The 13,215-nt window shown below is 34.4% G+C and overlaps 1 protein-coding gene across 11 annotated transcripts in view; it reads right to left on the reverse strand.

Moving 5' to 3' along the window:
- The window catches only part of CNOT2 (CCR4-NOT transcription complex subunit 2), a 119,142-nt gene that overhangs the window by 22,319 nt on the left and 83,608 nt on the right, over positions 1–13,215 (reverse strand). For all 11 annotated transcript variants that reach the window (XM_035002143.1, XM_035002147.1, XM_035002150.1 and 8 more), the window contains 3 exons: positions 12,053–12,119; positions 1,677–1,824; positions 759–941 (listed from right to left, as the gene is read on the reverse strand). In XM_035002143.1, the coding sequence (XP_034858034.1) occupies positions 759–941; positions 1,677–1,824; positions 12,053–12,119 (398 nt within the window). The remainder of the gene's footprint in view (positions 1–758; positions 942–1,676; positions 1,825–12,052; positions 12,120–13,215) is intronic.

Here is a 13,215-nt window from a genome sequence, read left to right on the forward strand (position 1 = left end):
AAATAGATCAAGATCTTTTTTCCTCATACAGTTCCCCATTTTAAAAAAATTGGCGAAATTAAACACGAGTTTTTCAAGATACAAAGCCTTATACTGTAGTCATCATTCTCATATAAATTATCTGAACAGCTTCAAAATCCTAATAAAATAGACAACTGGTCTTCATATTGTCATTATCACTTGCACAGTAAACATATGCAAATAGTGCAAAAAGGAGTGAAAAAGCACAACAGCTCATCTTCTTGTTTTAAATCCCAGAACGTTGACACTATTTTTGAATATTGTAGATGTAGTCTTAAAAAGTCTTTGGTCAAGAAGTCTCCAAAGCACAAAACTGAATTTCAGTTGAAATGGTACTAAACCAAAGCATAAGTGAAGCAAGGCAGTAATAGTCAAACATATCCCTGGTACTGTTCATAAGTCTGGAACTCTTACACGTAAGTGGCCAGCCTCATTTAACAGACGAAGCACATATCCACAAAAATCTGCCTGGTGGCAACTTAACAATTCTTTTCTAACAACAACAAAAACCTTTAATGTGCTTTCCAAAATCAAAGTGATTTTCAAAAGAACATGTCTTTAAGTTTAGGGAGATTAAAGCTGTAACACGTAACAGAAAGAGAATCTTTGGTCATAAAAATATGATGAAACAAACTTATGACAGAAGCCAAGACTCAAGAACAGAATGCTGAATATGAAAAGGCAAATTTGAAAATACCCAGAAAGACAATTATACACAGTATCAATAAACATCTTACCTGTTCACAGTAAAAGGCTGTCGAGAAGGCTGCTGCTTTGGCATACATATTATGCTTGGCGAGCTTCTGTTGGGGCTACCTAACCCTGAACTGCTCATGCTATTTGTCCTGCTAGGAATTCCAATGCCCTGACCAACCTGGGAGTGGTTCATCATATTCCTAGGATTCATAGGCAAAATACCCCTGAAAAAGAAGTCCATTATACTAAATAAGCTCTCTACAATCACTCATTAAAATTCTCTGTAAATAATCAATTGGCCTAACCCCAGAACCTCAAATATACTTTCAAATTACACTGCTAATTTTCATTAATTTAATTCTTTTGTCTGGTCATTCTAGCTCTTTGAAAAGTCAAACAAACCAACAAGAAATTGGGTAAATTATAGCAGAACTAATATAAGGTGGTATTTAAGATGAGAAAACTACTGGTGTGACTAGGATATAAAATAATACAAATGTATTTCACACATATATTTAAAGTAAGTTCATTCCAAATGTATGTCATTCTACTTCTTCATACTAATATGCATCATCTATGTAATCAATCTTGTTTTATTTTACTCAGTAGAGCAATGAATGTGTGTTGAGGGAGCAATAATCATAATTATCTGAGGAATGATTTTAAATTGCACATCCTCTTTTGAGGAAGAGTTGGCTTCTGAAAAAGCTCCCCAGGTGGTGATTAACCCTTGATACCCACCCAGCTGACAACCAGTATGTCAGATGCATGATAAAAACATCTTACACTATACTTATCAATTTGCAATGAAATAAAATGAGCATAGGGTATTAACTTTCTTTTCTTCAGTGAAAGGCACTGAACCAGAAAAATGAAATAATTAGTTATTTAAAAACTAAAACGCTTGCTTACTCTACAAAGATACATCTTGAGAAATATTCTGGTCCATCAATAAATACCTGCTTGGAGATGGAGGCGTGTGAAGTGACATTGTTGGTACCCCTGTTGTTGGCGTGACGTGGCTCGGTAACTGAGTGCCTTGTGATAAGCTGCGATTTAACTGAGGGGTATTGTTGCTCATCCCCCTCATTGGAAGGCCTAGTGCACCTATTAAAAAAATTCAGAAGAAGGAAATTCATTGCCATCAGGAATGAAATTGTTATCCATCTTCTGGAGTTGGCAATTTAAAACATTTTTAAATGACCTAACATGTAATATAATATGCAAATTTTAAATGGATATATTCAATTCACTCCAAATGGACTCTGATTTTAACAAAAATGTTCTAATCTGAAATTTAATATTATGAATGGACATTGCGTTCATATTTCTATCCTCTGTTCATATTTCTATTTTATAATAAACTATATCTGCCAATGGTTTTAACAAATTAGATGATTTATGTTTCAATGAAAACATTTTGTACAAATATGGCTTTAAGAAATTTGCAATCTTGTGTTTTTATGTTTTAAATCATAACTGAGGTAAACAGACATTTAACCCCACTTTGCTGAAGCAGCTTTAATTTTTATATGATGCTTTTAAAATGCATTTAAGAAATTTCTACTATTTATACATACATATTTCTCAACATTACAATTTTTACAAACCCAACATAAAATGTCAGCAACTGTTAAAAAAACTCAAGCTGATATAACTGTAAGAGACAAGAATTTAAAACATTTAAGTTTTCAAAGTACAGTGACCTTCTATATATCTAGTACTCCTGGGGATAGATGCAAAAGGGTGGATGTGTTCCAACAGGTATATTTTACAGACTAAAGTTTCACCACTCAGATAAAAAACATAAAAAAAAAAAAATGGGGGTAAACATTTCAAAAATGTATGACATATTTCCTAACTTCTATTAATATGAAATATAAATTAATTTCTTAATGATTCAGAAATATCAAGGATATCAAATATTCTAGATGTTTAGATATCCCCCTAGCCCTTTCATCCCTCAGAGTAAGGATGTCCAGCTGTCACCAGTTATCATTATCTGCCTATGGATGCCTCCATTTCCTGACCCACACTTTTTGGTGCTGTTTCTAGTCAGCTGCGAAATAGCCTATCAGTCAACTGAACTTATTCTGAACTGGAAGTTAAATAAAAGCGGTAAGATATAGAGCTAATGAATACATAGATTACTTAAGTGCTAGGGATTTAAAGTGACTTTTTTCTTCCGTTTTTGGTCTAATTCCAGAAGCAAGAATTTCAAGGACATGAATATTTTGAAACTATGACCTCCAAAAAATTGGAGTGTATATATATATGTTCTGAATGTTTTACTAATTCAAGTACCTTTGCAACATTTACCTTTGGCGTAACAATGTCATACCTAAGGACAGCAGTGGACCACAAAGATTCCACTGGAATCTGCCAGCCACAATACTCAGCTTATAGCCTAACTTTGCTTCTCAACTGAATGAAGCCAAGAAATCCAACTCAATGTAGCTACTATATTCTGTGTACTATGTGTACTCTGTCTGTTTCAGTCAGGTTCCACGATGACCAGAGGTTAGTTCTACATTTCTTTCAACGACATGAAGGGAACTAACTGGCCTAGATTATATGCTGGTTTAGTTCACCGTATGTATGTCTGGTCCCTACAAATTTTGTGACCGTGAATATACCACTGGCTGCAAATGCTTTCTCTGAATTGGGACAAAATAAGGAAAAATAAGATTAAAAATTAGCCATATAAGATTTCTTCAGAATAAATCAGTCTTTTCTTTCTCTTAAACCACTCTAGTTTTCTTGAAGGCCCTCTAGATGCTCCCAGAGTGAACCACCAAAGTGATACTTTTCATATCAAGCATTCAATAAACATTTAGTGAGTGCCTACTATGTGCCAAGCACTGTGCTAGCTGCTGGGGATACAGCAGTGAACAAGATAGAAAAGGCTCCTACCCCCTCAGGGAGTTTCCATCCTTCTCCCCAAAGAATGCTGTCCTAAAGTCAGCTATAGCTGCGAATTAACCACAGGAATGTGCTTCACACAATTACTGACCACCAAGAAATATACAATTTTAGAGCCAGAACGGACCTTAAAGATCACCTAGTCCAATGTTCGCACTTTACAGATGAGGAATCTGAGCCTCAGATGAATTAACTGACTTCTCCAAGGTGACACAAAGAACCAAGACTAGAATTTAGATCTCTTAACTCCTAGTGTTCTTCATGGCAGCCCTATGGGAGCCCAATATAACGCTAAGCGAACACCTCTTGTGAGTGTCTACCAATTCGTAACACCTCTTTACCTATTTTGTTTTCTCTTGCTTTTTTTTTTTTTTTTAAATATTTACTTCTCTTCAAATTTTACTAACTCTCCATCTCTTGGTCTCTTCTCTCCATTTTCTTTCTCCCTCTCTTTTCTATACCTGTTCAAGTTTTCTTTCTTCTAATTTTACTTTCCCCTTCCTTTTCTCGCTCTCTTATACCTTTATCATTATAAATAAACATACACTTCACAAAAATCTAGTACCCTCTGTTTTCTAATAATCAATATGCCTTACAAAACTCACTGAGATCTGTTTACTTTAATCCTTCATATATATATTTTTCTATGCTGTATTATGAAAATCGGTAACTTCAGAAATATCTTAGAAACTGGAGATTATCTGAACATTAGCAAAAAACTTTTGGAGATGAAAGTAAGAATGGGTATGGTTTTTTATTTAGTCAATTAGGGATTGGCAGGCACATGAGTTAATTTATAGTGCTGAGAATGGAAGACGACGTATGAAATAAACTCAAAGATTAGTGTTTATTTTTCCTTCAACCCTCTTGATTTCATAAAACAGCTAATATATTCAGTCTGAGTTGCATTTTGTTGAACTAGGTAGGTATGAAAAAAAAGGAGAGAGGAGTACATCAATTTCAAATGGGATCATCAAGCTTTGAATACTTTAATAATCAAGCTATTTCACATTCAATTAAAAATTGAATTCTTTTAAAACATAAAGAGTATCACTGATAGGAACATACAAAGATTTATTTTTAGGAAACAAAATACACTAAATCATTAAATTTGAGTTACTTGAGTCAAACAATTATAACTGGGTAAGGCCAAAGAGAGAACTTTACTCTTTTAGTAATATATTTAGAAACAATCACAGAAAATTTCCAAAAAATTATACCAAAAAAAAAAAAAAAGAAAGCAAAAAAAAAAAAAAAAAAAAAAAAAAAAAAAGGAAAAAAAAAACCTCATAAAAAAATTTGGCATAAAATAACTACAACAGGTAAAAAATATTATAAATGAGGAATAAATGAACAAAAAAGCTAAAAAGTAGCTAAAAAGGTTATAGTTCTGAATCAAATTTTTCTTTCAATTTGACAAATGGCTAATAAAGAATAATATAATATTAGGAGAAATACATGAACATACTCCAAGTAGATTCCTACCTCTAATTTGGCAGGGTGCTCAACATAGAATGAACTGAATTAACTGATCATTTTTCAGAAATCCAAAGGAACATGATCTAAGAAATGTTTCCATGAATTATTTCCACTGCACAAACTGATTAACAGCACATTCCTTAAATATCTTATGCCTCCTTTATTCAATCTTTTGCTAAAAACAATATTAATAATACAAGTTATAAGAAAAAAATCCAATCATAGCAACCAACTCCTTGAATACTCACACTTAAATGAAGTCTCCTGAAATCTTTATTAAGGAAAGGGTAGAACATCCCTAATTGCTGCAAAGGGGCTTAAAGCATCCCCACCTTCCATTTATTTCCAAAGCAACTAGCTCTTCCTAGGAACTCACTGTCCTACCCACACTGACGAAGAATAACCACCTTCTAACCTCCAACCTGTCCTCACATCTTCTTACCTCCAATCTGCCCTGCACTTAGCTGCTTAAATCTTCTATATAACATTATGTTGTTAAGTATTTTCCTTCATTAAAATCAAAGGATTTTAGAGATAGAAAACTGTCTCCAGAGATCTTCCAGCTAAGTTACAGATAAAGAACATCAGGAATGAAGTTACTTGCCAAAAATCACAAAGAGGAATAAAAATAACAATCCAATTGCTTAACCTTTTTTTCAACCAATCACTTTCTACTCCTTATAGTAGTTGCTAACTTTTACATCACCTGTGGAACTCTAATGTCTGGGTCCCATGCCCAGAAATTGTCACTCAGTCTGAATGCTGGCAATTCATGGCTAGTGAGATTTAAAAAACTCTCCAGGTGTTTTTAGGGGTACAGCCAGAGTTGAGAACCATTGCCATTAGTATTATATCCAATCACAGTTTAGTCTTTTCAAATTCTCTGTCAGGACTGAAAAGATTCTTCTAATCTCTGTTTTTTTAGTCCCCAGCTTTACTGAGATATAACTGACACATAACTCTACCTAATTAATATTTTACTCACCCCAATATAAACTCTTTTTACAAACCACATATTTTACTTACAATCTTCCTTCTTTTCCTGGTCCTCTCTCCAAATCTGTCCCTGCACTTTTATTCATCTCTCTCTCCCCACCCAGAATACATTCCCTCCTCTCATCCTACAGAAGTACAGAATATCTTTTTTTAAAAAGGTCATGATGCGGGTGTTTATACACAGCATATGTAGTGTGCTTTGATGTATATGGGAGAGACCACTAACTCAGATGTGAAAGTAAAATGGATTTGGAATCAGAAAATGTTTCCTGGAGGAGACAGTAAATGAACTAAATAACGAAAGAGACCTAGTCAGGTATTTGGTGGTGGTGATGAGGAGTCAGGAAGGTAAAAATTTTCAAACAGTTTACTCTGAAAACAGCGAGATGTATAAAAATGAGGACAAGTGATATGCCTGGAGGAGGAGTAGGTTTGCTTTTGGGTATTAAGGACATATGAGACAAGAAAGAAACATGGATGGAGCTAACTGGCTTCAACATTCTCAACTAGGAAAAGCTGATGTTATGTTAGAACTAGCAGAGAGCAATTGCCAACGTTTTGCTGGATCTTTACAGCAGTGGGCACTCTACCTATGGAACATCCACATGAAGCTCCTAAGTATACTTTGTACTCCTTTGCAACCTAAGTTTCCATTACAGATTCATGGCACCCATTTATAACGTAATGCAGGTCTCAAACCTTAGAAATCCTGGGTCTCTCTCTTTTACATCCTATATCACCAAATCATATTAGCTCTACCTCCAAAATATCCCAAATCTGACCACTTCTTAACACCGCCACCCTCAGTCCAAGTCATCTTATCTTCTTGCCTGGACTACTGCAGCAGTAGCCTGGTCTCTCTTTCTTATCATTTGTCCCTCCCCACCCAGTCCATTTGCTACAGAGCAAAGTGATCTTTTAAAAATGAAACTGTATCTTAAAATCCTTCCCATTAAACTTAGAATAAATCCAAATTCTTTAACAAATCGTTACAAGACTCCATGATCTGACACCTGGTACTCCACTAATCTTCTACTTTCTTTGTTCACTACACTAGCCCTCTCACTCTTCCTTTAACACATTAAGTTCTTTCTTACATTCTCATGAGTAAGTACTTTTGCATTTGCTCTAAAAAGCTCTCCCTCAGATCTTTCCAAAGATTTCCATTCCTCAACACTGAAGTTTCCATTCAAATATCACCCCCTCAGAGATAGACTCTTTGTCTGCTCCATGTGAAATAGTAATCCCATCTACTCATCCCTTAATCTGACTTAATTTTTATAATGCTTACTAGAATTATATTATTTACTTAGTTGTCTGCATGATTACTCTTTCTTCATTAAAATGTAAGCTCCATGAAAACAAGATCTTTGCTATTTGCCATTCTCTTAGCTCTTGGAATAATATTTCACTCATGGTAGAGGTAGCTAACTAAATATCACCATAATACCCTGGTTAGTAGACCCTTGAAATCTGTGGATTTAAACATTTGTTGTTTCTACTATGTGCTAATGGCCCTCTAGGGTAATGACATTCAGTAAGTAATACATAGCTTCCAGGTTTCAAAGAAACTTCCGTTCTCATGTTAAGTAACATAATCCTGGCTAGACTACTTACTGCCTGTGAAAGAAACCTTGGGCAAATCCCTTAACCTCTCTTGGGGTAAATGTGAAGATTAAATTTTAGAGCTGATTCATATAAAATATTTAAAATAGCATCTGACACACGTAATAATTATTAGCTTTTGGGGAGTGGGTGGGGACATGCCTATGCAAAAAAAAAAAAAAAAAGTCAAGTAAGTAAGTCCTAAAGGTGAAGGTGAAGATTACAGTCTAATGAAGTAACGGTTTTCACCAGAAAATCATTGTTTTCTGTGGGAAAACTGTATGCTATAGTTCTGTTCTTGACCTTGGAAAGTGGTAAAGATCTTGAGATAGATCCCACAGAATTGTAAAGACTGTACTTCTTGGATGAAACCAGTGTAACAGCCTAGTAAGTTTCCCTTGCCTTGATAAACTAGACCACTCCCAAATCTACCCCATGCTGTGGGTGTTGCTCCCACTACTAGAACACATCTTATCCATAGTCTCTTCAAGGCCAATGACAAACATGACTTCATCTGTAAATCCTTTCCTGATCATTCTCCAAGATAGGTGATTACTCCCATCTCTGAAATATCCAGAAAACTCTGTACTTCTTCCTCTGCTCTGTAGGAAAATAACTTGTGTACTTATCTTCTACATTCTATGCAGGAACCATATCTTGCTCACCATGCATTCAATAAACATTTCTGAGTGCCTGTCATGTACAGAATACTAAAGATACAAAGGCAAATGAAGACATGCAATAAATAAATGTGGCAACATCACAGCATATGTACACTGTACAGGGATGGCAGAAAAGAGCCTCTACCACACATCTGCACTATGCAGCATAATGCCATTATATGGTGGGCACTCAGTAAGTATCTATTAAACTCAATTCCTATCTCCTTTTTGAAGCTTTTCCTTACCACTGTAGCTTACTGTGCTTTTCTCTCCTAAACCCTAAGTCTGTCCATACCATTCAAATGATACCTTTTTACCTATGTATCAATACTGCAGGCTGTTATTTAACATTTTATATATAAATGTCTTGACCTCCCCAACTATACCATGTGCTTCTTGAGAGCAAGAACTCCCAAAATACTAATTCAAGTACCTCTTAAATGTTCCTATAATTTCTTGAAGCTACTAAAATGTCACTGGCCTAACCATACTATCAGAAGCGTCACGTCTGAATCACCCCACCTGTGCTCTGGTTCTCCACAAAACAAGGAGCCTTCACCTCAGTGTTCTTAAAACAGGAGGCCAAAGGAATGCTGCTGAAAGCATGAGAATATGCCACTGCTCTCAAGCCAGGAGTCCAGATCCCAGAAAGACAAGTTTACTTCTTTTCCCAGCTAGATGCCTGGGTCCTGAGAATTCAGATACAAGTATGTATCATGGATTCATCCAGACAACTAGTTAACCTATGTGCCTATAAGATAGCAGGCATATAGGAAGCACTCAGTAAATAGTAGTTTCCCTTTTCTCCAATTCTCTAAGGCTCTAAATCCTATTGGTAAGAAAGTAAAAGTCACTCCAACTTTATTATCACTTAATTTCAATGCACTGAATATCCAGGAGAGATTAATTCCTGGTTCCCTGTTAATTCCAATCTAGCAGACAGCCTTGGAGAGCCGAGGGGGTCTTTAAACCTATAAGGTATACCTAAAATCTTATGCACACTTGCAAAGAAGTAGAAAATATCATGCAACTTGAATACAAGATTTCGTTCAATGGCTTCTATAGTTATCATTTGGTGCACTGTATTCACATGAACTTCTAGATGAAAAGTTAGTTACATATTTGGATACAATCAGACTATATTGGGACCTGTAATCATACAAGCCCCTAGAGTCCAGCATTTTCTAGGTACCCTTATATGCTACACAATTACTTCCACCCAAATCTGGCAAAATGTAGGTTTCAGCAGCCCTGTATCCATTCCAAGAGGAATGTCCTCCCTTGTTTAATCTCAGTGAGATTACCCTCCATTTTGGAGGGTACTCTTCCTTCTCCACCTCTAACCCTCTGTAATCATCAAGAGCACAAAACAGATGGTAGACCTCCATTTTAATGGTACAAATTCCTGCTGAACTTTGCCAATCTGAATACAGAGTTAATAGTAGTATTCAATACACTCGTGAAGCAAAAGAACAGTTAGTTATATCAAGCCTAATGCACAATTACAATCTGTTGCCATAAGAATAACATCACTAACCTATCCCACCTGCTATTCCTTCTAGCTCTCCATCCTTTATGACGGTTAGCTCCTCAAGTTTTATCATTCTGACGAATTTATACTACTGAAACCTGGATCCTCAAGTCCCACAGGGTAGCTGGTGTTCTCTCTGATGGCTATATGGCCCTAGGGTCTGTCCTAACAGATAGAGACAGGAAATCCAGCCTCTGTCTTTTTTCACTAGTTGTAGTTTTCTAGATCTGTATCCTGGAAAGCAACACCTATACCCTGACTTGAGACATTTCAGTTCCAGTTGACCTAAGGTTCAATTTTTCTGTAGACTAATACCTACACTGTCAGTTAAAAGACTGAGCCATGCATTGAAAATGCTGACTCACTACTGCTATAGGAATACAGCCATTTAATATACTAAATTCCAACAGGAAATATCTGTCATATGTGATTTCTTTTTAAGCTGAGTATCTTAAAATACTTTTTCTAATGAAAATAACTTTTCTCATTTGTTAATCTTTGTACATCCCTAATAATCAGCATAATCATTTTACTCAAATTAAGAAGGTAATAAATATCTGATATCAATAAAATAACTATTTCAAACTTAACCCATTCCTTATCTTAGCCCAATTACAATTTCACATTTGCAGGTTAAAAAATTACATCAGATTTTAGAAGTCCGTGTAGCCAATTATATTGTAAAATAGTTGCCATTCTCCTCCATAAAATAACCTTAGCTTCTCAAATATAATTTTTCTCCATTCCATATCTATTTTCTGCGGTGATAAATTGTGGGCTTTAAAAAGAAAACAAAGTTCTTTGCAGTTACTCTATAGAAATAAAGGGTAGCTTTAAAATAACTAGATATTTTCATGATAAGGGTTGCCAGAAAGGTGAAAGTAGTAGGTTTCATACTAAAACACAGGCTAAATGAAGCAAATAACTAGCTAATAATATCCCCTCAACAATTAGAATGAACATTTGTGAATAAATAAGCAACACCTCTTTAATGCAATAAAAAGGTTTTTAAAAAATGTTTTCCACCAAACTAGAAGAAAACTGCTAATATCTGTAAGGAATTAATAATTTTATTTACTAATTCTATATTAACAAAATTGCATGCCACAGCAAAAGAGGAAGGAAGAAAAAAGTAGATGGAAGCTATATTTGTCTAACAAAATAAATTCCTTCCCTCTACTAAACTTCAAAATAAATTTGAAGAATAAAGTGGTCTGACAAACTATTCTGACACCTATCAAAACTTTGCTTTTTTATTATACCAGAAAAGGGTTCCAAACCAAATAACTGATTTTTATTTGAAGCTGGTTAAGATACTCAGTTGTCAGATTGTTTTCACCAGTTACTCTATGTCCTGTAATCTTTGATGGGAATTTATATCCCTTTTAACACTCCCCTTTTGTTAACAGAGATAGATCAGCAGTCTCTGACATTAACAGAGATAATAAAATCTTATTAATATTTAACAGTTTGGAAAATTAATGGAAAAAATAGGAAGATTTTATAACTTAGTTTATAAAAATTTTATGTGATAATAATAGCAAACATTTATTGAGCGCTTACTATGCGCCAGGCACTGTGCTAAGCGCTATAAAAGCATTACAGTACTTAAAAAGAAATAAAATCTTATATGTGGAAAAAGTCTTGAACTGTGAGTCAAAAACTGTATCCAGATGAGCTAAAGTAAAAGAAGAAATATTTGCTAAACAAAGAGCATTTCACAGACTGTTAAGTAATGGTTCTTCATTAATAAAAAGGCCAAAACCCACAAACAAAACCACCCATTCAACTGACCAAACAAAAAAAGTTTAACTTCCTCTAATTAAAAACACAGAGGATATCTAATTTTTTTGTTTGGCAAATTCTTCTTCAAAAATACTGTACTGCAAAGGAACATAGATACAAAAGATATAAAATTAACTTTCAATCTATCCCTATATCCAAAAAATAATAAATTTTGAATTAGAAAAGGTCTGAAATAATGAGGTTTTCCTATGTATGCAAAATAAGGAAAACTGAAAATTAAAAATCTTTCCTTTTAAATCCTAGAATTGACCCACAAGGGCAGCATTGGTTGTTATTTCGTAGCTATTTTTTTTTTCTTAAATAAAGCATCCCAGAATAAATACAAAATTCTTACTTTGTTGCCCGTATAAACTTGCCCCAAACTGAGACAGCTGACCTGATGTAGATGGTGATGCCAGCATCTAGAAACAAATTAATTATATTAGAGCATAAAGAAAGTACACAAAGCAATGCATTTACACTTTATGAATCTGTACAACATATAATGTGTGAGAGCCAAACCACATTTCCCATTCTTCAAAAAAACATAAAGCAAACATTACATAATAAATGCCATTGTTTCTTAAGAAAATGTCACAACTGGATAAAATCAAAATGTACAAATAAAACTAATTTCTGATTACAAGGTATTTTTTTTTCAAGCTCTAAATGAAACTACAGCAGCATCATTACTTCACTTAAAAAACAAAATTTTAAGTAGGCTAATAAAAACATGAAGACAGTATCTCAAAAAGTCAGCCTCTATAAATTTATAAGTCAAATTATTTGATCCTTAGATAATATATTAAGCTAATTCTAAATTCAGTTTATTAAAAGTTGAAAATAAAATTACCTAAATAGACAAGTTCTGTATTTTGTAAGAATATTTCCTAACATTTATATATGCAAATAGTTTATGTATAAAAAGGGTAGAGGGCGCCTGGGTGGCTCAGTTGGTTAAGCGACTGCCTTCGGTCTAGGTCATGATCCTAGAGTCCCTGGATCGAGTCCCGCATCGGGCTCCCTGCTCGGCAGGGAGTCTGCTTCTCCCTCTGACCCTAACCCCTCTCATGTGCTCTCTCTCATTCTCTCTCTCAAATAAATAAATAAAATCTTTAAAAAATAATAAAATAAAAAAATAAAAAGGGTAGAAAAATCTAACATACAATCATATAATAAATGGAGAGATGACACAAAACCAAAGGAAAAGTCAAAATTACTTACAAAAATATACAGACATGGTATATAATGTATACTATTAGTGAGTGATGTGACTTTCATGGCACTTGTTAACAGTGCCTTTCAATTTATTGCATCAGCATCTTTTTTTCCTAGTAGAATAGACATTTTTTGAGGGCATGTTATATTCATGGAACAGTTATTTATATTCATTTATTATTTCCTCATAGAGACTGGCACTGCATGTGGCAGTGCTATACACAAACTAGATACTTAAACTGAGTAAATAAAAACGTGTACACGTAAGTGCATCTTCGAGTATTCGCTTATATTAAGCAA

Source organism: Mirounga leonina, unplaced genomic scaffold (genome assembly GCF_011800145.1).
Source record: "Mirounga leonina isolate KUSES-001 unplaced genomic scaffold, KU_Mleo_1.0 Mir_126, whole genome shotgun sequence".
NCBI classification, from domain to species: Eukaryota; Metazoa; Chordata; class Mammalia; order Carnivora; family Phocidae; genus Mirounga; species Mirounga leonina.